General features: G+C 41.4%; 1 protein-coding gene across 11 annotated transcripts in view; it reads right to left on the bottom strand.

Annotated features, from left to right (window-relative positions):
• Positions 1 to 23,693, bottom strand: part of ltbp1 (latent transforming growth factor beta binding protein 1) — a 432,727-nt gene that overhangs the window by 142,328 nt on the left and 266,706 nt on the right. For 10 of the 11 annotated variants that reach the window (XM_039738108.1, XM_039738103.1, XM_039738107.1 and 7 more), the window contains 3 exons: positions 22,391 to 22,513; positions 14,163 to 14,282; positions 3,880 to 4,002 (listed from right to left, as the gene is read on the bottom strand). In XM_039738108.1, the coding sequence (XP_039594042.1) occupies positions 3,880 to 4,002; positions 14,163 to 14,282; positions 22,391 to 22,513 (366 nt within the window). The remainder of the gene's footprint in view (positions 1 to 3,879; positions 4,003 to 14,162; positions 14,283 to 22,390; positions 22,514 to 23,693) is intronic. The other variant, XM_039738102.1, reaches the window with a different exon arrangement.

Raw genomic sequence — 23,693 nt, 5'->3', positions numbered from 1 at the left:
GACGTGTAGTCGAGTGCAGCTGTGGCACAAGTTGAGCAGGACAGGCCTGAACCAGTCTCAGCAAATGTATGGTAGCTTGTTATGTGAACGTACAATGCGCATGTACCACAAAGCAGAGTGTGTCTGCTTGGGTTGATTGAGAAGTGAGGTGCAGTCATGCGGCATTTTACCAAGTGCCAGCCACACTATAAGCTTCTACATCTTCTGTAGAATTCACACCAACTCCTGTGGCTGTGGTTGAGTGTGAGCAGAGCTCATACACACACACACACACATTCACAGGTCTTTCATTTATATATGTCTAATGCATATTAAATGTGCTTCTGTATTTCTGCAATGGATTACTGATTATTTACTGACTTGCTAGGTCAGGTGGGGCACAATGTGGAGCAAATTAAGCTAAAAATGAACATTCCTATTGTATTGCTTAAATATTGGCTCCTGGGCTACACTCCATCTTGCCTTGGTAATGCTGCACATCGTGACTGTCACACAAGGCCTTTACCTTTACAAGGTTGGAATTAAAAAAAGAAAAATTAAATGAAAACTATCGTGACAAAGAGTAAAAGCTGCAAAAGTATTAAAAACAAATACTGCAAGGTATAGTTAGATGAAGGTGTCTGGTCACAAACACACTGTAAGCTCTTGAGATGAATGATGGCCGACCTCTGACACAACTTAAGGATTTTGCAGCATTTCACGCCTAATCTGGTGATGTCATGTGTGAATGTTATTGAACCAATGAATCCCACTGAATTCTTGGGACACACTGAATTCCTGGAATCCATATGTAGTGTTATGGGTTCAACATGAGTGGTTGGAGATGTCACATTACTAGAATGTACTAATTAATATTTTGTGCTTTTACCCAAATTCAGAATACATGACAATTGCTGACATTTGCATTGTCATAGCTGGAACAGATCTATCTCTCATTCAGGTCAGAGAGTTGAGGTTTGAGATTGAGTCTCCTTGTTGAACCTGCAGTGTCCTAGAGACTATGGCTCACTCACTACCATTTACTATTGATGCTGATTAGGATTTGACACTCTGTGAAGTGCTCAGAAAGGTCTTAGGCCTTGGTGACCTTAAGGGCCAAACACTGTGTTGCATTTGCCACCTCATTCCTGTAAGCAGTTTAGTCATTGCTACTCATTAGGTGGTCCCATCAGTAAAATTTGCTGAGGGAACTGTCAGTGGCTTTGACTGTACAGTAACAAATGAAACGAGAGTATAGTTTGGGCACTGAGGTGGAAGCTTTGTGGATCTGTACTATTTAACACTGGTGTGAAAAGCATTTTATTATCCATTTTAAGATTTGTGCTATGCTAGTAAAGAAATCCAGCATCTACACTCACTGGCCACTTTATTAGGTACATCTGTTCAACTACTTGTTAACACAAATATCTAATTAGCCAATCACATGGCAGCAACGCGGCCTGTAGACATTGTCAAGACGACCTGCTGAAGTTCAAACCGAGCATCAAAGTGGGGGAGAAAGGGGACTGAAGTGACTTTGAACGTGGCATGGAACGGGTTGGTCTAAGTATTTCAGTGTTTTCACACACATCCATCTCTAGAGTTTACAGAGAATGGTCCAAAAAAGTGAAAATATCCAGTGAGCAGCAGTTCTCCAGCCCAAAATGCCTTGTTGATGGCAGAGGTCAGAGGAGAATGACCAGACTGGATTGAACTGATAGAAACTAAACCGTAACTCAAATCACCACTCGTTATAAGCGAGGTATGCAGAAGAGCATCTCTGAACACACAACACACTGAAACTTTGAGCAGGTGGGCTACAGCCGCAGGAGTCCACACTGAGTGCCACTCCTGTCAGCTGAGAACAGGCAGCTGAGGGTACAATTTCCATGGGCTCATCAAAACTGGACAATAGAAGATTGGAAAAATGTTGCCTGGTCTGACGAGTCTCGATTTCTGCTGCGACATTTGGATGGCAGGGTCAGAATTTGACATCAACGACATGAAAGCAGGGATCCATCCTGCCTTGTATCAACAGTTCAGGCGTGTGGTGGTAGTGTAATGGTGCGGGGGATATTTTCTTGGCACACTTTGGGCCCAGTGGCATAGTAGCTAGGGGTGGGTGGCCCCGGGCGGCACATTTTTGGGGGCGAATTTATTGGCTAAAAGGCCCAGTACAATTCGTGTGTAAGCAGCAGGGTTCAGAAAAATATCACTCATGTATGAAAAAAGTCAAATTCTCTGATTTTTAAACACAAATGCTTGAAAAATAATGTTCAGACTGTCCTTCTGCATCAGACACAGTAGCTGAAATGTATGAGGCAATGACAAAAATAAACATAAACATTACACGATAATAACTTCTAGGAAGATAAACACCTAATTAACAATTTATAATTTCGTTTCGTTATTAACCCGAATGCGTTCTTGCTCTACACAGAAAACATCCCCGCCTATCACTTGTACCCTACTTTGGTTCTGGTTTTCGTAGCGTAATTATATAAACTAATAATTAGAACACGTCTTATCAGTGCGTCTATACTACTGTATATTCTTGTCTAGTTGATGCTTAAAAATATATCTAAAAAATTATTGCTTTTTCTTTATATATGAATAAATCTATGCAAAATGTATCTTAATTTTTCTCTATACATCATTTTAATTTTCTATTTAAATAGTTTAACATATTCAGATATGTTGGAAGGTGGCAAATTGAAGCACCACCCCACCCCGCCCCGCCCCGAGCGGCACGAACTCGAGCTACGCCACTGTTTGGGCCCCTTAGTATCAATTGAGCATCGTTTCAATGCCACAGCCTACATGAGTATTGCTACTGACCATGTCCATCCCTTTATGACCGTGGTATTCCCATCTTCTAATGGCCACTTCCAGCAGGATAACGTGCCATGTCACAAAGCTCAGATCATCTCAGACTGGTTTCTTGAACATTACAATAAGTTCACTGGACTCAAATGGTTTCCACAGTCGTGACAATCAGTTCACTGGACTCAAATGGTCTCCACAGTCGTGACAATGAGTTCACTGGACTCAAATGGCCTCCACAGTCATGACCTTGAGTTCACTGGACTCAAATGGTCTCCACAGTCATGACAATGAGTTCACTGGACTCAAATGGCCTCCACAGTCATGACAATGAGTTCACTGGACTCAAATGGTCTCCACAGTCATGACCTTGAGTTCACTGGACTCAAATGGTCTCCACAGTCATGACCTTGAGTTCACTGGATTTAAATGGCCTCCACAGTCAGCAGATCTCAATCCAGTAGAGCACCTCTGGGATGTTGTGGAATGGGAGAGTCGCATCATGAATGTGCAGCCGACAAATCCTCATGAACTGCATGATGCTATTGTGTCAATATGGATGATCAAAATCCCTGAGGAATGTTTCCAGCACCTTACAGAATCTATGCCACAAACAAATACGTCAGTTATGAAGGCAAAAGGGGGTCCAACCCGGTACTTGCAAGGTGTACCTAATAAAGTGGCCGGCGAGTATATTTACACATGGAGTTCTGAGTTTCAAGGTCAGCTCAAAACGAACAATTAAATTACTAGGAGATGGACATAAGTATATTTGGGAACTTTTTAGTAATTACTGTAACCACTTAACTTCATGTCTTAAAAGATTTTATTAGCAGAAGTGCTACTCCGTGAAGAACAATAAATCTCCATCTGACACAGGATCCAGACCCAGCTGGGACTCGGTTGACTGTTAACTTTGGAAGCATATTCAGTGTCGAAACTTTCTGTTCCTTCCAATATCATTCCATTAAACACACTGGAGCGTTCTTAAAAGCAGGCACACTTTCCACACATCTCATAAAAGCCGCATTGTGTTGAAAGCAGCGAACACTGCTCAACTCGAGTAATAAAAATTACCTTGACATAACTTGCCATCCGGAGTCGTCTCGAAGCCTGTGTTGCACGTGCAAGCATAGGATCCTTCAAGGTTTTCACATTTACCATTGGCACAAAATGAACTATCTGAGCATTCGTTGACATCTAGATAAAAAGGAAGAAAGCGAAAAGACAAGTTACGAGTCTAAAATATCCACTGTAAGCTACGCAAGCCAGTCTTATTTTTAATGCATTTTCTTAGAAAAGGAGGAAAAAAAAATAATCCTAAGAAAACAATTATGCACACAAGGAAAATGAAATATTTTTTCTAAACACAAAATCCATATGCCTGCATTGCTGCTTTTATTTAAACACCTGGGTGTGATATTTTTCTATGCTATGGAATGCTGTCTGCCTCTTGGCACGTGGCACATTCCGCTGGTTTTTCATCAGTTGCTTTCCAGCCTTTGTTTCTTGAGCACGCTATGAATGTTTCAGTACTTACCTCTCTCAAAGTGCTGGCAGAGCGCGTGTTATACGAAGCACAGCTTGGCAGTCATACGCATTTCACTGGTAAGTTAAAGCCTGTTGGATTGCTCAAATCATTCGTACACTCATGGACTTCCGCAGTCCCTTACTGAAAAAGCATGAAAGGAGTAGACAAGCCTGAGCACTACAGCTCCTTTGCTTCCTTTTAGCCACTGGATATTTCTCACGTAATGAGGAAATGTAACCAGGATATAGTTGTGGGGTTATACCTTTACTTTTTTGAATCAGAAGGTGAAATGCATAACTTGGTATTGCAAAAAGCATGAAAACATGAGCGACCAGAACTTGTGGACAATACTAGCAGAATACAGTGTGATTTTGTATGGGCCTGGATACATCAAAACAGGAGAAATCACATACAGGTATGGGTAAGGGCCATTTATTTTATCTAAGGCAAAGGAAAATCAAAAGTCCACCTTATGAGAAGGATTTAGGAGCTGGACGGTGTTCAGAAGCCATTAAGAAGGCTAACAGAATGTCAGGTCATATAGCGCCTTGACGTGTGGAGTACAAGTCACAGGAGGTTCTGCTCAAATTTTATAACACACTGGTGAGGCCTCATCTGGAGTCCTGTGTGCAGTTTGGGTTTCCAGGCTACAAAAAGGACATAACAGCACTAGAAAAAGAACAGAGAAGAGCGACTAGGCTGATTGAGGGGCTACAGAGGATGAGGGGAAGGAAAGATTAAAAGAGCTGAGCGTAAAGGAGATGGAGAGGAGACCTGACTGAAGTGTTTAAAATGATGAAGGGAATTAGTCCAGTGGATCGAGACGGTGACTTTAAAATGAGTTCGTCGAGATCACGGGGACACAGCTGGAAACTTGTTGAGGGTAAGTTTCACACAAACATTAGGAAGTTTTTGTTTACTCAGAGAACCACAGACACTTGGAATAAGCGACCAAGTCGTGTGGCAGACAGTAGGACTGTAGAGACTTTCAAAACTGCTATTTTTAGAAAAATTAAGTGGAAGGGATTGGTGAGCCTTGTAGGGGTGAATGGCCTTTTCTTGTCTAGATTGTTCTAATATTTAAAAAAAATGCAAGGGGTGCAAGAATGCAAGAAACTCAAACATGTTAGTGTACAAAGGTATCATGAGGCATCAAACGCATATAGAAATAGCCTAGTTAAATATTTACTACAGTGTTGGGTTTTGAGTAAACAGCAAGGTAGAAATAACAGAAAAAGAGTCTTGCCAAAGGAGAATAAAGGCATGCAAAGTTAGAATATTACAATGAAGGGATAGAAAATGATGGACTAGCTGGTATGGAACCATCCCTACATTACTTGTCCCTACAAGGCTGCATGGAAAAACTCGGGTAATACCCTTTAAGGTGCAGGGAATAGATAGATAGATAGATAGATAGATAGATAGATAGATAGATAGATAGATAGATAGGAAATGCACTATATAATTAATAGATAGATAGATAGATAGATAGATAGATAGATAGATAGATAGATAGATAGATAGATGTGAAAGGCACTATATAACAGATAGATAGATAGATAGATAGATAGATAGATAGATAGATAGATAGATAGATAGATAGATAGATAGATGAAAGGCACTATATAACAGATAGATAGATACTTTATTAATCCCAAGGGTGAATTCACATAATCCAGCAGCAGCATACATAAAGAACAATATTAAATTAAGGAGTGATAAAAATGCAGGTATAACAGACAATAACTTTGTATAATGTTAATACTGGGGATACTGCAGATGGTTAAGCGGTCAGTACATTGTTAACATTTTTCTTTTGATATTTTGATTTTAGGAAAAATGCTTTATCTGTAGACTAAAAATTAATGAAAAACTTGTGAGTCCATTTACCATATAATTACGCGTATAAGTTGGGTCTTGAAACCTGAAAAATCGATCATAAAATCGGACCCTGACTTATACGCCCACTTAATTTTTTTTTTTACATCTTCTTGCCTCCTCCAATCTTGCATCAGTTTCTCAGACATATCAAATTTTGTTGCAGCAGCGCAGTTACCAATTTCTTTCGCTACTTTTATTGACTTTTAATTTAAAACCAGCTTCATATTTTCTTCTGATCGAACGCTCCATCGTAGATAAGGGATGCTTTTACGATAAAGGTGTATGAGAGTGTGAGATACGAAAAACACAAATCAGTGCAAACGTCGCTTCAGAATAGTTCGGGTATTACCGCGTAGGCACAATACTGTACATAGAAATAAAAAAGGCTGTGTGCTCTCCATGGTTACTCTCTCAGGTGGGCATTAGCATATTGTAATCTCTTGGACCAATAGCGTGAGTTTTCCACATTCGACTTATACAACTGACATTGTAAAATCAACTCCCGACTTATCTGCAGAAGAACTTAAATGCAAGTATATATGGTAAACATTAAACTCAAAATATGTATGATAACAGAAAATATAAAATTTCATTCTGTGGCTGTGTATTAGTGCCTTGAAGTTAATGTCTTTGTGTGTGGACCTGTGTATGAATTGTGTGTAACAAGTGAGCCTACCCCTTTAGGAGAATGTCCCAGAATGCTATGCTGTTCAGCCTGTATACTGGGTCAATGCAAATAGGAAGGGAGAGCAGCACTAGGCCTCGTCTTGTGCCGTATTTGCTTGGCAGCAATGGCAGCGAGCGAGCGAGAGAGAGAATGAAGCTGTATGTTTGTTGGCAAATATCTACAGTTGAATCTATTTGAGTGGCAGAGCACTAACAAATGTTTCAAGGACTAAAAGACATACTTTTATTAATTACTTTAATCATTAATCATTAATAAATGTTATTTGCTTAAAAATAAATTTTAGTGTGAAAAGTTAATGAAAGTATATTAAACTGGTATGTAGCAAAACTGTCCGCACTTTTAGTTAATAATAACAATAATATTAATAATAATAGTAGTAATAATAATTCTTTACATTTATATGGCACTTTTTCTCACTACTCAAAGTGCTACAGTGAGTGGGCAGCCACATCAGCTACCATTAATGTGTAGCATCCACCTGGATGACACAATGGCAGCCATCATTTTTGCGCCAATACACTCAAAACACATGAGCTGTTAGGTAGTGAAGTGGTGAGAGAGATAGCCAATTAGAGACAGGGGATGATTAGGGGGCCAGAATGACTACGTCAAGGAGGGCAATTTAGCCTGGACATCGGTTATTCCGCGATATGGATTTTAGCCCATAGCACTTACTCCTAGGAGTAACTTTAACCCAAGAGCTACAGACCTGAAGAGCACGGACAACCATAACCATGAAATACCAAAAGAATCAAAGCTGAAGCAGATGTACTCAAGAGATCTAAAGGCTGCAGTGGAAATCGGGCGGAATGTGCCTAAAGGCATTGCTCAGACTGTTATTGTCAAAGGCCTGCCCATTACACGACTGCCCCATAATTAATAGAGACAGGGCACACCTGGAAAGGCACAGGGGCAGGAAGCATATCATAAAGATTAACATAATAGGCTGGGTTCAAACAAGTTTCTGCCTAGAATTTACCATTTTCAAAACTTAAAAGGGTCAGGAAGGACATGACTCTCTGTCCCAAGACACAAATCTAATGTAGAAGTAGCAGCTCACATTTGGACTACACATCACATCACAGCCCACCCTCGAAAAAGTGTACATGAAAAGAGTTCAAGCAGACCTCTTCCTGCACCTGCCTTAATGTCCAGCAGAAGCCAGGTCAGCGGCAAACACCCAAGACAGGAGTGGAACAGCATGCTGAGAATGTGAGTGCTTCCTTTGAACAAACCGAAGCCAAGAATGATAATACAGCAGAGTATGGAAGGACCAAGAGCTGCCAAGATAAACACATAGCTGACATCTCACAGCGCAGCTACAAAAACCCAGACACTAGTATTCTTTTTATAACCGATCCGGTTTCGTAGAATATAAACTAAGAGTGAAGCAACAATAAATAACTGCAAGCAAGCTTGAGAATCTGGAAAAATTAAGCACAAGTGCTTCACACTGCTTATGGAAAGTATATGTGATTTTCCTTTTTTTTTATAAATAATTTGTAGATTGAGTAACCAAACTACTTCTAAGCTGTTATTGTCTTTGAGCTGTATAATGACACCTTCCTTTAGTAGCTGGAGCCTCTCCCCTGAAGCACTGATTACTTTAAACCCACCTTTTCTTGGGCTCCAATAGGTAAATGCCTAATCATAGAACTCCGTCATTTTGATCTTACTAGGGGGCTTCGCTGGCATGCGCTACGTCTCTGCCGCTCGCGTATGTGGATTTCACTTTCACCAAACAACAAATCTTTTAATTCTTGCGGATTCGCCTCTTCATTGGGAAGAAACACTACTTTTCCCTGATGGCAACACGAATTAGATGATCTACAAGTCTCTGACTTAAAGATTGAATCCAAACAATATATTCGATCTCCTTTTGCTGTTCCGTTATTTCAACAAGTAATAATTTCCAATTGTTAGCGCTAATGCGATCTTTACTATTATTTTTTGGAGACTTTCTAATTTTTGCACTTCCATTATCTCTAACGTCTGCATGTGTATCGCGCCAATGTTTTGGAATTCTTTACAACGTTCTACTTTGTCATCTACTCTTTGTCTTTTATTTCCGGCCCCAGGCGTGGTTAAATCTCTTGGCATAAAGTATCGTCTCACGGGACGTGAAAGTATCTCTCTGAAAAAATCACATCTCGTCCCAGGCTAAAAAATCACGTCTCATCCCAGGATTTTTTTATTATAATAGAGAGATTCACTTTTCCCTCATCACTACAAAGCTTGACATTTTTGACCATGTAGGCCTTTGCTCAAGCATGCCACTTGTGATATTAATTCAACACGTTTACACCTAATTTGAAAAATATTTTACACTAGCAAAATACCCGCTTTTCGCAGTGGAGAAGTAGTGTGTTAAAGAAGTAAAGAAAAAGAAAAGGAAACATTTTGAAAATAATGTAACATGATTGTCAATGTAATTGTTTTGTCACTGTTATGAGTGTTGCTGTCATATATATATATATATATATATATATATATATATATATATATATATAGCAAAATCCCCGCGATTCGCAGCGAAGTCGTGTGTTAAAGAAGTTATGAAAAAGAAAAGGATACATTTTAAAAATAACGTAACATGATTGTCAAAGTAATTGTTTTGTGTATTTGGCGGCAGCGTCACAAAGTTATTTTCGTTTAGCTGCATCAGAAAATGTACCACGACGTCTGACACGCCTCCTTTTTCTGTTTTCTCATAGCTTGGATTGCTGCTGTCATAATCGGTTTGAGTCTACACATATATATATATATATATATATATACATATATATATACATATACATATCTTCATATATATATATATATATATACATATATACATATCTATATACATATCTACATACATATATATATATATATACATACCTATCTACATCATATATACACACACATACATACATACACACACACAAATTATATATATGTGTGTGTGTGTGTGTATGTATGTATGTGTGTGTATATATGATGTAGATAGTGTGTGTGTGTGTATATATATATATATATATATATATATATATATATATACATACATACATACATACACACAGGTATATATGTGTATATATATATATATATATGTATGTGTCTATATGTGTGTGTATAGCTTTGGTCACTAAGTGCAAGGGAAAAATAATAAAATGTAGTCTATATAAGTTATTAAACAGTAAAACATTAACGTTTTAAGAAGTACAGGTACATTGAGCACTACTGGAGTGGTTGCGGGTAAACTACATTTTAAAGACTGTGTAACACAACAGGTAAGTAACTAACAGCAGCTAAAACGTATATGGATCATCTCTCGGTAGTTGATCCCTTTTGAAAGGCGCTACACGACGGCTGTGGTATAGAAATTACATTTTCTATGAGAACGTCCAAATTTCTGCCTCTGGTAATGTGCCTTACAGGCATTACCAGCAATTAAAGAAAATTAGTTTTGTGTCCTCTGCAGTGTTAAGAGAGAAAGGCTTTGGTTTGGGATAAAAGAAAAAAGGTGTAAAGAAAGGAAAGTTGCCTTTTTCTTTTATATAGTGTAGAGAGATGTCTTCGCTGACGATTTGAGCGCCTTTTGGGGACAGTCGCGGTGGGTCTTGTGTAGACTGGTGAGACGTCCCTGCCATTAATCGGCTGTGATGGCACTGTCAGTCCTCCACTCGTGTGTGTATCTTCATAATCTGAACTGACGACCTCATAATCGTATACGTGTAAAAGAAAGTGCAAAGTGCCTTAATATTAGTTTGCCGCGGTCAAGAAATGGGATCCCGTGTTTACAGTTGTCTGGGCTATAGCTCAGGGGGAGGATGAAAAAAATTAAAAGTGTTTACTTTCACTTAAGGCAGAAGCGTAGTCAGCGTCTCAAAGGCCGGCACAGCTACGCACGCGCACGACTTTTGTAGTATTTTTGCAGTGCAGGAAACGCCACTTTTTGCAGACACGTTCATGTGAGCAAAACTCTCCGCGCTCTTTAGAGGTCTTGCTTTCTCTGCATACTGCGTTCATAGTCAGTTCACGTGAGACGCTCGGAGTACATGCATCGAAGCTTCTGAGCTGTGCCTGTGCTATCTCGTGCGATCTCGCGATGTCCACGGCTTTATTTAATGTTAGCTAAGACCAGGCACTTAAAAGTTTCTTGCTACAGCAATTTTAACTCCATTACAAAGTTATCCAAAGTCTCATTTATACCTCGTGTCTTCTCATTAAACTTGTATCTCGCGAATAAAGTATTCGGCGTTTTTCTAAAGCGCTCTTTGGGGGCTTTTCCTTCTTTTCTATGTACTGCGGTCACAGTCAGTTCACGTGATTACATGGGAGGCGTGATGATGTCACACGCAGCTCCGCCCCCACGGCCATCGGGCTAACGTCCATTACAGTATATGGAGAAAAATAGGTTCCAGTTATGACCATTACGCGTAGAATTTCGAAATGAAACCTGCCCAACTTTTGTAAGTAAGCTGTAAGGAATGAGCCTGCCAAATTTTAGCCTTCTACGTACACGGGAAGTTGGAGAATTAGTGATGAGTGAGTGAGTGAGTCAGTGAGGGCTTTGCCTTTTATTAGTATAGATTCTCACACATCTGTGCCAGAGTGTCACCTTCCGGGCTCACCTGGGATGAGAGGGGTTGCTGCCATTGAGAGACTTGTTTCCTTATTCCCTCACAGCCTGGAGAAACCACCCTTTGAGGGCACCCAATCGAAAGAAGCTCCGCCCCTTTCAGTCCACAGCATATAAAAGCAAAACAGCCACAGAGGACGGGGTTGCATTTTGATGTGGAACTGGCTTGAGGTTCCTGAAGCCCTTTTTTTTGTGTATTATCCACCCTGACAAGACGACTTTATTTTTCTACAACCTGCACAGTGAAATGCTAATTTTTGTTATTTTTTGTTTGATTATTGAAATAAAAAAAGAACTTGTTGCCAGCTGACGACCCAAGTATTAATTTCGTCCCATAATCATTTCCGCTACAAGATATACAGTGTCATAGTGGCACCATTTGAGTTTGCACATTCTTAGCATGTCCAATTTGTTTTACTCAGTACATGTCACAAGTACATGAACCAGCTCAGGGTGGAATTCCAGCGAGATCGGGTCGAAAAGTCCAATATGGCTGCGCTCTCTTAGTTGTAATAATGTCACCCGATCATAAAGAATGTTTGCAGAGTGTGTCTTAACTCCCGCTGCCGCTGTCCGTTCTTTTACACAGGTTTGGAGTCCTCCCGATCCTGGCTTCGGTCTGGCACTCATCCCAGGCCTGAGGCTTGGAATCCTTGGTAACCAGGATGCTCACACCAAGGACTTCTCCACCAAGCCTCCCGACTCCCACTGCCATCCCAGCCTTACGCGGACAGTTCTTCATTGAGTGAGCATGTAGCGGGAGTGACCACTACTACGACACCCGAGTGTGGGCCTAACACCCAGGCTTCCTAGCAGCTGCCTGCGAGCGTTCGTTCACTCGCTTGCCCACTCGCACCGTCTCTCTCTCGCTCTCTTTCCTGCTTTCTCCAGCCACCTCCGTCTTTCTATCTATTCTTTTCTTTTTATGTTTTCTGTTCCTTCCTCCGTGATTCTATATATTGAGAGGGGCCATAGCAGCTGCAGCACATTAGCAACCCCAGGAACAATCACCTGTGCACTAGGTGAGAAACGCCCACACCGCAGACCGCCCTGATATCTGCTACAGCCACCACGCTCCCTCACTAAGCCGTTAGCGCGGTGATAATTCATTTAAAATAAACTAGCCCTTGCTGAGAGAGCTGATATACCACACTATCTATCTATCTATCTATCTATCTATCTATCTATCTATCTATTATATAGTGCCTTTCATATCTATCTATCTATCTATCTATCTATCTATCTATCTATCTATCTATCTATCAATCAATCAATCAATCAATCATAAAGTGCCTTTCATTTCTGTCTATCTATCTATCTGTTATATAGTGCCTTTCATATTTATCTATCAGGTAGCGCCTTTCATAATCTATCTATCTATCTATAATGTAGAGCCTTTCACATCTGTAATTCTATCCATCCACCACAGGACCGACACAATTCTCATAGCCAGACCTGTCAGTGCCATTGGTAACTTTAAAGTCACCAATGACCAGAGGAATATCACCTCGCAGGTACCCATCAACCACTGAGTGAAGTTGCAAATAAAATGTCTCCCTGACTGAGACTTATCACTCACCGCGGTCAGAGCACACACGGAGATAACAGTCAAGGCACCCAGAGAGTGCCTTAATCTGAGTCTCATAATACGCTCATTGAAAGCAGCAAAATCGGAAACACCATCGGAAGGAGTCGATCTGCCACAGCAACACCTACTCCCTGAGTATGACAGCCATCTGAACGACCAGACCAATAAAAGGTGTACCCACTTACAGAGATCTGGCCTTTCCCAGGTCGGCACACTTCAGAGATCACCACCACTGAAATGTGGAGCTTACGAAGCTCCTTCAACAACAGAGGAAGATGATCATCATGCCAGACAGACAAAACGTTCCACATGCCTACCCAGATGGGTCACCTGAAATTGGGACCTGACTGCTGCTGTGCAATGGGTGATGCCTTGGCATCAAACCAATTCCAATCCCCAACAGGCCTGACCCCATTGGCCTCCTGAGGGCTTTTCCCCATCCCATTCATAATGTGAGCAGCAGAGATACTCTCACGTAGGGCAAAAATGAGTCCATTCTGCCATTTCGGAGCTGCGTGAACCTTTTATGTTGGCTGGAGTGTCAAACCTGCCACCAAACTTCAAGTTTTCCATGCAAGTTGGAGGATCGCTTGCAGGGCCGGATGGAGTTTAACGTCATACCCAGGAAAGGGTACGACAACCTCTGACCAAACAAAAACAAAATTCCTCAAATATTTATAAAGATTTGAAGGATTGAAAAAATTAAGGCTGAAGTGAAAAATAAGTTTAAAAGCAAACAGTACAATACTCAATAAGCAATAACTACCTTCAAACAAAAGCAAAGGGTCAAATTCCAGGAAATCCAAGAAGCACAATCAAAATAATTAGGAAAAATTCTCATTGGGAGGGAAACTTACAGAAAAAAACACTTATTCAAGTAATGAAAAATTCAAAACAGAACAGGATCAGAGCACATGCAATGCGTCTGCGCTCTCCAATGCCGTGATTAAGATAACCACATACAGTATGTAGCACAATATACAGGACATACACCTGCCACTACTCTCTTTCTTCTGGTCCAACATTTGACAGATGTTCTAACACTTACCCACACACTGCCCTCTTTTTCCTTCAAATCCTTCATGGCAAGGAATGCATTCATAGGATCCTGGAAAATTAACACACTGCCCAGCAGAGCAAACACTGTCATCTTGGCATTCATTGATATCTAAGAAGAAAAAGACATTTTAAGTAAATAAACTGATACTGTGCATGGCACAATGACATAATAGTCAGCACTGCTGCCTGATGCCTACCGAGACTTTAGTTGAAATCCAAGCCTGGGTACTGCCTGTGCGCAGTTTATATGCTCTCCCTTTATTTATGTTTTTAGCGTTGATGTAGAATTCTCATTTTCTTCCACAGTGTTAAGGTGTGCATGTAAGGATTATTAGTCACACTAATCTGGCTAAGCTATGAGTGAGTCTGGGTATGAATGGGAGTTTATAATAATAATAATAATTATATTGTGGCGGGCGGCTGGGGATGTTGCCGAGCCAGGACACCTGGAAGGACCAGGAGATGGACAATGCCACCCTCAGTTCCACGAGAGAGCAGCCGGCCTGGTCTACATCGGGGCCATGGGATCCGAGCTTAGAAGCTCAACCCTGTTGGGGCTCGTGGCCACTTGCTGTTATAGAGCCATGGACTGCAGCACTTCCACCACATGCAGAGAGCTTCCGGGTGCTCATGCGGCACTTCCACCACACCAGGAAGTGCCACCGGAAGATCATCAGAAAGCACCTGGAGCACATCCAGGGTATTGTAAAAGGGGCCGCCTCACTCCAGTAGACAAGCTTGAGTCGGGAGGCAGAGGACAGAGCTTGCGAGTGACGAGTGGAGGTGGCAGAAAGGAAAAGAAGAAAAAGAAAAGAGGATTGTGAGCAATATTGTTGCTGGTTACGGCATTGAGTGTCGTGCCAAAGACTGTAAAGAAAATAAACGTGTGTGTGTGTCTTGGACTTGCCCGTCTCAGTGTGCGTCTGTGTCAGCGCTTCTTCCACATATATACTAGGGGGTTCCACCTGCTCGCTTCGCTCGCCAGCCACTTTGCATCTCTGCCACTCGCGTGGTGAAGAAGGGGGCTGAACGCACCCCAAGGAGACACAGTTGCTCCGCCGAGACCCCCTCTTGAACGGCGACACAATGGGAAACAAATACAATTTTCTTCCCTACTCTTTGCTCGATCAGCTGTTCGCTTGCTGCTGCTGCTACTGTGCGATGCCTCGGACATTTAAAAACCTGTACAGTAGCTCTTCTACTCTTTGTCTTTTATTTCCAGTCCCGGGTGTGGTTAAATCTCAGAAAGTCTCGTCTCGGGAGACGTGAGTTCTTGATATTTTTTAGTTTATAATTTAAACAATGAATAAGAATCTGAAAATCTAACAACATCACATTAAAGTTCAATAAATTCTGAAGAGAATGATACCAAATGTGTATATGTAGGTAATAAAATAAGCCTGATTTAAAGCGTGTCAAAAAACGGGACATTAAAAACGTCATCGTTGCACTTTTAGGATTAGGATTTTATATATAAATAGAGTAGATATATATTATATAATTAATTAATAATAATTAATGATACCCTTGTTACGTAATCCACATGTGAGTCATCCTAGATTTGCTCAAAATGTGCAAAACGCACACTTTTCTGATTAGTTAAAAAGCTGCTTCTAGAATAATTAGCACACGTCTTAAACAGGAAACTAAAGCATCATGGGATTGACTTGTTGAATTGAAGATCCACCTTAAGAGTCTTGTCTTCACTTCAAAAGATCATTCCCATGGGGCTTTAGTTTCCTGTTTATGATTTACATTGATAGTTCGGGAAGTGCACATTTAACTTAATTTTAGCAAAAATGCATGCGTTTTGCACATTTTAAGCATACAAGTGGATATCTGTCTTTTTGATTATGTGACACAGGAAATGCAAGTTTTCTTTTCTTTTTTCCATTAGTGTTTTTCACATCGTTTGCCATCTGCGGTGGGTTGGCGCTCTGTCCGGGGTTTTTTTCCTGCCTTGTGTTGGCTGGGATTGGCTTCAGCAGACCCCCATGACCCTGTAGTTAGGATATAGTGGGTTGGATACTGGATGGATGGACGGACGGACATCATTTGCCATCGTACAACACTGGTCACGATTGGCCTCTATTTTATCATAAACATTTTACTCTCCATTATGCATTCTCAGCCAGCACTACAGACTACATAAAGTAAGTACCATAAAAATATACAATTGTTGGGTCAAGTATTTCTTTAAAATAATTATGTTTTAAAATGTACAAAAAGCTTACACCCAAGCCATGTATGGCACTGCATCTAAATCAAGTTTATTTTATGGTGTAAATGACTTCCTATAATGATCAACATCACATAATGTGTTTCTTGAACCATTTACCTTCAATGACTTAATCCAATGCCTTTAGATTTGCATTGTATAGAAAGTACAAGGCTGCAGGTTCAATCATCCCCTCCAATACTCTTATGACCACAGGCGAGTCAACCATTTGTAAAAACTTTATGGAAACAAAGGCATTTTAGTAGGCTACATGCACGATGTCTTCCAGAATCCTTGTCAGCCAGCTGCTGCACTTCCGACGCTAATATCTTAACAGACTAGCTATGGAGTTTTTCACCCAATCTCTCTAAGACATGCTTAGAAGACTTATGGTAAATGACGTACATTTCATTATTCAAACACTGTGCTAAAACAAAGATCCAGCCTTTGAAAATGATCACGTACACAAACCACATTTAAAGCCAAACTAACCACCCTTGGTAAACAGTTCCATGAGTCATCCATCCTTCATGTGAAGCAATATGTCCTTACATTTACTTGAAACTCACTCCACTCCACCCTGGTCTGGCATCCGGTGTATCCTTTCTGAAACACTGAGACCTGGCATCCACCATACTGTGTCCTTCCCCAGTTTCAGACAGTTCTGTAATTCATTTGCTGAACTCACTTATTCCAGCATAGGGTAACAGAGGGGTCAATGCCTAGCCCTGTCACCATCAGGCCCCCGGGGCAAAGTAGTGTTCTGGGGTCCCTGTTTTGATAGCAAAACAGAAACATGCATAGGCATCAGAAACATCGTGAGCCCCTGGCCAGTGCCCCTTGTGCCCATACGTTAAGATGGTCTTGATCAGGGGCAAAGCATCAGTCATCCCTAGAGAAACTTTCAGTCATTAACAGGTCACATATTACAGTTGGGTCCAGAAATATTTGGACAGAGACAACTTTTTTCTAATTTTGGTTCTGTACGTTACCACAATGAATTTTAAATGAGACAACTCAGATGCAGTTGAAGTGCAGACTTCCAGCTTTAATTCAGTGAGTTGAACAAAAAGATTACATAATAATGTGAGGCAACTAAAGCATTTTTTAACACAATCCCTTCATTTCAGGGGCTCAAAAGTAAATTGACAAATTAAATAACTGGAAATCAAATGTTCATTTCTAATACTTGGTTGAAAACCCTTTGCTGGCAATGCCAGCCTGAAGTCTTGAACTCATGGACATCACCAGATGCTGGGTTTCCTCCTTCTTAATGCTCTGCCAGGCCTTTACTGCAGCGGCTTTCAGTTGCTGTTTGTTTGTGGGCCTTTCTGTCCAAAGTTTAGTCTTCAACAAGTGAAATGCATGCTCAATTGCGTTAAGATCAGGTGACTGACTTGGCCATTCAAGAATTTTCCACTTCTTTGCTTTACTAAACTCCTGGGTTGCTTTGGCTGTATGTTTTGGGTCATTGTCCATCTGTATCATGAAACGCCGCCCAATCAATTGGACGTCATTTAGCTGGATTTGAGCAGACAGTATGTCTCTGAACACCTCAGAATTCATTCGGCTGCTCCTGTCCTGTGTCACGTCATCAATAAACACTTCTATCTATCTATCTATCTATCTATCTATCTATTTATCTATCTATCTAGTGTCCCAGTGCTACTGGCAGCCATGCACGCCCAAGCCATCACACTGCCTGACTCCACCATGTTTTACAGATGATGTGGTATACTTTGGATAATGAGCTGTTCCACGCCTTCTCCATACTTTTTTCTTGCCATCATTCTGGTAGAGGTTGATCTTGGTTTCATCTCTCCAAAGAATGTTTTTCCAGAACTCTGCTGGCTTTTTTAGATGTTCTTTAGCAAAGTCTAATCTAGCCTTTCTATTCTTGAGTCTTATGAGTGGCTTGCACCTTGCAGTGCACCCTCTGTATTGACTTTCATGCAGTCTTCTCTTTATGGTAGACTTGGATGTCGATACGCCGACCAAGCCCTGGAGAGTGTTGTTCACTTGGTTGGCTGTTGTGAAGGGGTTTCTCCTAACCTTGGAAATGATTCTGCGATCATCCACCACTGTTGTCTTCCGTGGACGTCCAGGTCTTTTTGCGTTGCTGAAGTCACCAGTGCTTGCTTTCTTTCTCAGGATGTACCAAACTGTAGATTTTGCCACTCGTAATATTGTAGTAATTTCTCGGATGGGTTTTTTCTGTTTTCGCAGCTTAAGGATGGCTTCTTTCACCTGCATGGAGAGCTCCTTTGACCGCATGTTGTCTGTTCACAGCAAAATCTTCCACATGCAAGCACCACACCTCAAATCAACTCCAGGCCTTTTATCTGCTTAATTGATAATGACATAACGATGGACTTGAACACACCTGCCCATGAAATAGCCTTTGAGTCAATTGTCCAATTACTTTTGAGCCCCTGAAATGAAGGAATTGTGTTAAAAAAATACTTTAGTTGCCTCACATTTTTATGTAATCTTTTTGTTCAACCCACTGAATTAAAGCTGAAAGTCTGAACTTCAACTGCATCTGAGTTGTTTCATTTAAAATTCATTGTGGTAATGTACAGAACCAAAATGAGAAAAAAGTTCTCTCTGTCCAAATATTTATGGACCTAACTGTATATTATACCATTGATGGTGGACTGCGCGGTAACGTGCAGTGAATACACCTGACGTATAGTTTTCATCCTCTTTCTCTGTACGTTTAGCATTCCTTTGCTCAGAGTTTGAAGTGTTTGCTCCTTCCTGAGCAGCTCCTCTTTTCTCCACACTAGCGGCCCGCTGCTTCTCTTCTTCTGTCGGCATCTTTTCACATTAAGACTGATTAGGTCAGTTTTTGTGTTGCAATTACTTAGTACGTTTTTCTTAATTTTTCACTTAAGCTAGCACTTAAGTCTTCAATCTGCTTCAAGAATGATTTAAGATACAATGAGGTTTAGGAAGTGACAGCGAAGGTGGTAGGATGAGAAAGGCACCCGTACGCATGTGCTGCACGGACGCCCTGCTGCGCACTGCCGAGAGTTGATTCTACAATAAAATAAAATAAAAATAAAAAGAGTAATAAAAATCATCACCCCGAAAGCGGACAGTAGAGGTCACGTAGTGTATGTGTACCAAATTTCAGGTCAATCGGTCAAACGGTTTGTGAACTACAGGTGATTTAAAATCCTTGACAGATAAACGGAGAGCCACAGTAGCGTATTGTATAAGAAGATTATATTACTCCCTTTAATTGTGCAAGTGTTCAGTTAAATTAAAAGATTACCTTTGTGATGTGTGTAGAAAAAGAATGCAGTTACTGCATTTTCCCGTTTGTACATCCACTTTAGGCTTTTTCTTTCCTTGTGTACAGTGCCTATAAAAAGTATTCACCTCCTTAGAAGTTTCCATGTTCTAGTGTTGAACAACATTGAATCACAATTGATCTGATTTGACTTTTTTGCCGCTGATCAACAGAAAAAAAGATTCTTTACTATCAAAGTAAAAACAGATCTCTACAATGTCGTCTAAATTAACTGCAAATATAAAATAATTGATGGTTTAAGTATTCACCCCTTTTTATTATGACACAGCCAATACTGATGCTCTGTGTAAGAGAGGACAGAGCTGACTATATTATGTGAATTTCCCCTTGGGATTAATAAAGTATCTATCTATCTATCTATCTATCTATCTATCTATCTATCTATCTATCTATCTATCTATCTATCTATCTATCTATCTATCTATCTATCTATCTACTTCCTTAGAAGGCTGCCGTCCTTCAACATCTGCAATAAGATGCTGCAGATGTTCTATCAGACGGTTGTGGTGAGTGCCCTCTTCTACGCGGTGGTGTGCTGGGAAGGCAGCATAAAGAAGAGGGACGCCTCACGCCTGGACAAACTGGTGAGGAAGGCAGGCTCTATTGTAGGCACGGAGCTGGACAGTTTGACATCCGTGGCAGAGAGACGGGCGCTGAGCAGACTCCTGTCAATCATGGAGAATCCACTGCATCTACTGAACAGGATCATCTCCAGAGAGAGGAGCAGCTTCAGCGACAGACTGCTGTCACCATCCTGCTCCGCTGACAGACTGAGGAGACCCCACACTATGCGACTTTTCAATTCCACCCGGCGAGGGGTAAACGTTAACATTATACAAAGTTATTGTCTGTTATACCTGCATTGTTATCACTCTTTAATTTAATATTGTTTTTTATCAATATACTGCTGCTGGATTATGTGAATTTCCCCTTGGGATTAATAAAGTATCTATCTATCTATCTATCTATCTATCTATCTATTATATAGTGCCTTTCATATCTATCTATCTATCTATCTATCTATCTATCTATCTATCTATCTATCTATCAATGTATCTGCTAAATCATCACTGGCGCAGCCAGTTAGTTTCAGAAGTCACATGATTAGTCTGTAGTCAAGCGGTTTCAATTGAGTGTAATATGAATGTTCCCATACATGGAAGGGTCAACTCGTGGTGTGAGTAAGTCAGGGAAAAGAGACAAGAAAATATCCAAGTCACTGAATATCCTTTGGAGGTCCAGTTAAATCAATCATTAAGAAATTGAAAGAGTATTGGGCAGCTGTGGATCTGCCTACAGCAGGACATTCACAAAAACTGAGTGATCATGCAAGAAGACAAGTAAAGTAGACCACCAAGAGACCTCTGAAGGAGTTACAGTGGCCGAAATTTGAGAGACTTTGCAGATAAGAACTGTTGTCCAGATAGAGAGTGGCAAAGAGATAGGAACGGACATGACATCTCAACAGAAGGCACGTGGGAGACTCTTAAGTCAACTGGAAGAATCTTCTATGGTCAAAAGACACCATAATTGAGCTAAACAACAAGCAAGCCCTGCTCACTTTCAAAATCTCCCCATCCCTACCATGAAGCATTGTGGTGGTGGCAGCATCAGGCCTTTTGGATTTTTTGCTTCTCTGCAACAAGCCCTGTAAGGCTTGAAAGGAAAAAATGAACACAGCAAAATACGGGGAAAGCCAAAGTCAGCAAGAAACCTGAGCCCTGGGGGAAAATTTGTTTTCCAGCAAGACAACATCCCCAAACATGAAAGCAAAGCTACACACGAATGGCTTTAAAACAACAAAGTTAATGCCTTGAAGCAGCAGAGTTGGAATCCAGATCTCAATCCAATTGAGAATTTGTCGCACCATGACACCTGATGGAGCTGGAGCAGAGGGCAAAACAAAATGGGAGTGCAGATGTGCCAAACTGCCAGAGACGGGCCTGTGCACACAGAGTCAAGGCTGTCATGGCTGCCAGAGACGCATCTGGGGTGAATACTTATGTGATCAATTATTTTGTGTTTTATATTTGTAATTACTTTAGACCACCTAGCAGAGATCTGTTTTCACTTTGACATTAAAGAGTCTTGTTTCCATTCATTAATGTGAAAAAAAACAAATTAAATCCACTATGATTTAATGTTGTATAAAGTAAAATGTGAAAAGGGTGAATACTTTTGATAAGCACATTGTAGTGTTGGGTGGCACGGTGGCGCAGTGGGTAGCACTGCTGCCTCGCGGTTAGGAGACCCCGATTTGCTTCCTGGGTCCTCCCTGTGTGGAGTTTGCGTGTTCTCCCCGTGTCTGCGTGCGTTTCCTCCCACAGTCCAAAGGGATGCCGGTTAGGTGGATTGACGATCCTACATTGTGCTTGGTGTGAGTGTGTGTCCTGTGGTGTGCTGGCACCCTGCCTGGGGTTTGTTTCCTGCCTTGCACCCTGTGTTGGCTGGGATTGGCTCCAGTCGGACCCTCGTGACCCTGTGTTAGGATATAGCGTATTGTAGTTTTCAGCTATTTAAAAGGTAAATGCTTTTTTTTTTTTGCTGATTTTTTTTTTTTGGAGGGGGACTAGCACCTGAAATTGTGCAAATTCTGCAAAGAAATGAGACTTTTTCAGATGTATAAGTCGGCACAGGAGGTTCTTCCCTTAAGCTGGACCTATAAAAACTCATTGCTTACCTTCACAGTGACCTCTGCGGCTCATCTTAAATCCACTCTCACAGTACTCACACCTGTAGGAGCCCACTGTGTTAGTGCAGTGACCGTCTCCACAGGTGCCAGGCCGCAGGCACTCGTCCACATCTGCAGATGAGACATAACAGTTGGCACAAAGTAATACAATTACAGCGTTGCATTTTCTCAACAGCTGGCACCAAGCATTCATCAGCACATGATCACATGAAACAATCCTGAAATTAACGGAACAAATAAATGTACTTTCCATCATCCAGCCCGCTATATCCTAACTACAGGGTCACAGGGGTCTGCTGGAGCCAATCCCAGCCAACACAGGGCACAAGGCAGGAACAAATTAGCTATATAAATAACATTTTACCGAGAAGATGCAAGAGTTGAAAACCTAACAAGCCATAGTCAAACAACATAGTCAGGCAACAAATCCCGGGCAGGGCACCGGCCCACCGCAGGGCACACCCACCAAGCACAGATCGCCAATGTACCTAACCTGCATGTCTTTGGACTGTGGGAGGAAACCCACACAGACACGGGGAGGACATGCAAACTCCACGCAGGGCGGACCCGGGAAGCGAACCCAGGTCTCCTAACTGTGGGGCAGCAGCGCCAACCACTGTGCCATCGTGCCGTTCTAGGGATGAAATGATAAAGATAAAACACACAAATCTTGCTGAAGTGTCAAACCAAAAACCAACTAAATAAAGAGAATCTTAAAAATAAAAAAACAATAAAGAAGATAAAAATCAAGGAAATACAGCGTGAAAAGACCAGAAGAAATGAAATAGAAAACACCAGTATAACAGGATTTAAGCAAACAGTCAGTCATTGTCCAACTCGCTATATACTAACACAGGGTCATGGGGGTCTGCTGGAGCCAGTCCCAGCCAGCATAGGGCGCAAGGCAGGAACAAACCTCAGACAGGGCGCCAGCCCACCGCAGGGCACACCCACCAAGCACAGATCGCCAATGTACCTAACCTGCATGTCTTTGGACTGTGGGAGGAAACCCACGCAGACACGGGGAGGACATGCAAACTCCACGCAGGGAGGACTTGGGAAGTGAACCCGGGTCTCCTAACTGTGAGGCAGCAGCGCTACCCACTGCGCCACCATTTAAGCAAACAGATGCAGTAAATAAGACTTAAGTCATGGAAAAGACATTGACTGTAGGAGTCCATCTGCCTTTTCAAGCATTTTTTCCTCCTATGAACGTAACTTTCTCAAACCCACTTAACCCAATTTGGGGTTGTAGCTGGCCAAAGCTTCTTACGGCAGTGTGGGCCACAAA

Source organism: Polypterus senegalus, chromosome 16 (genome assembly GCF_016835505.1).
Source record: "Polypterus senegalus isolate Bchr_013 chromosome 16, ASM1683550v1, whole genome shotgun sequence".
NCBI lineage: Eukaryota > Metazoa > Chordata > Cladistia > Polypteriformes > Polypteridae > Polypterus > Polypterus senegalus.
The sequence above is the reverse complement of the archived record's forward strand: the minus strand, read 5'-3'. Positions and strand labels throughout refer to the sequence as shown.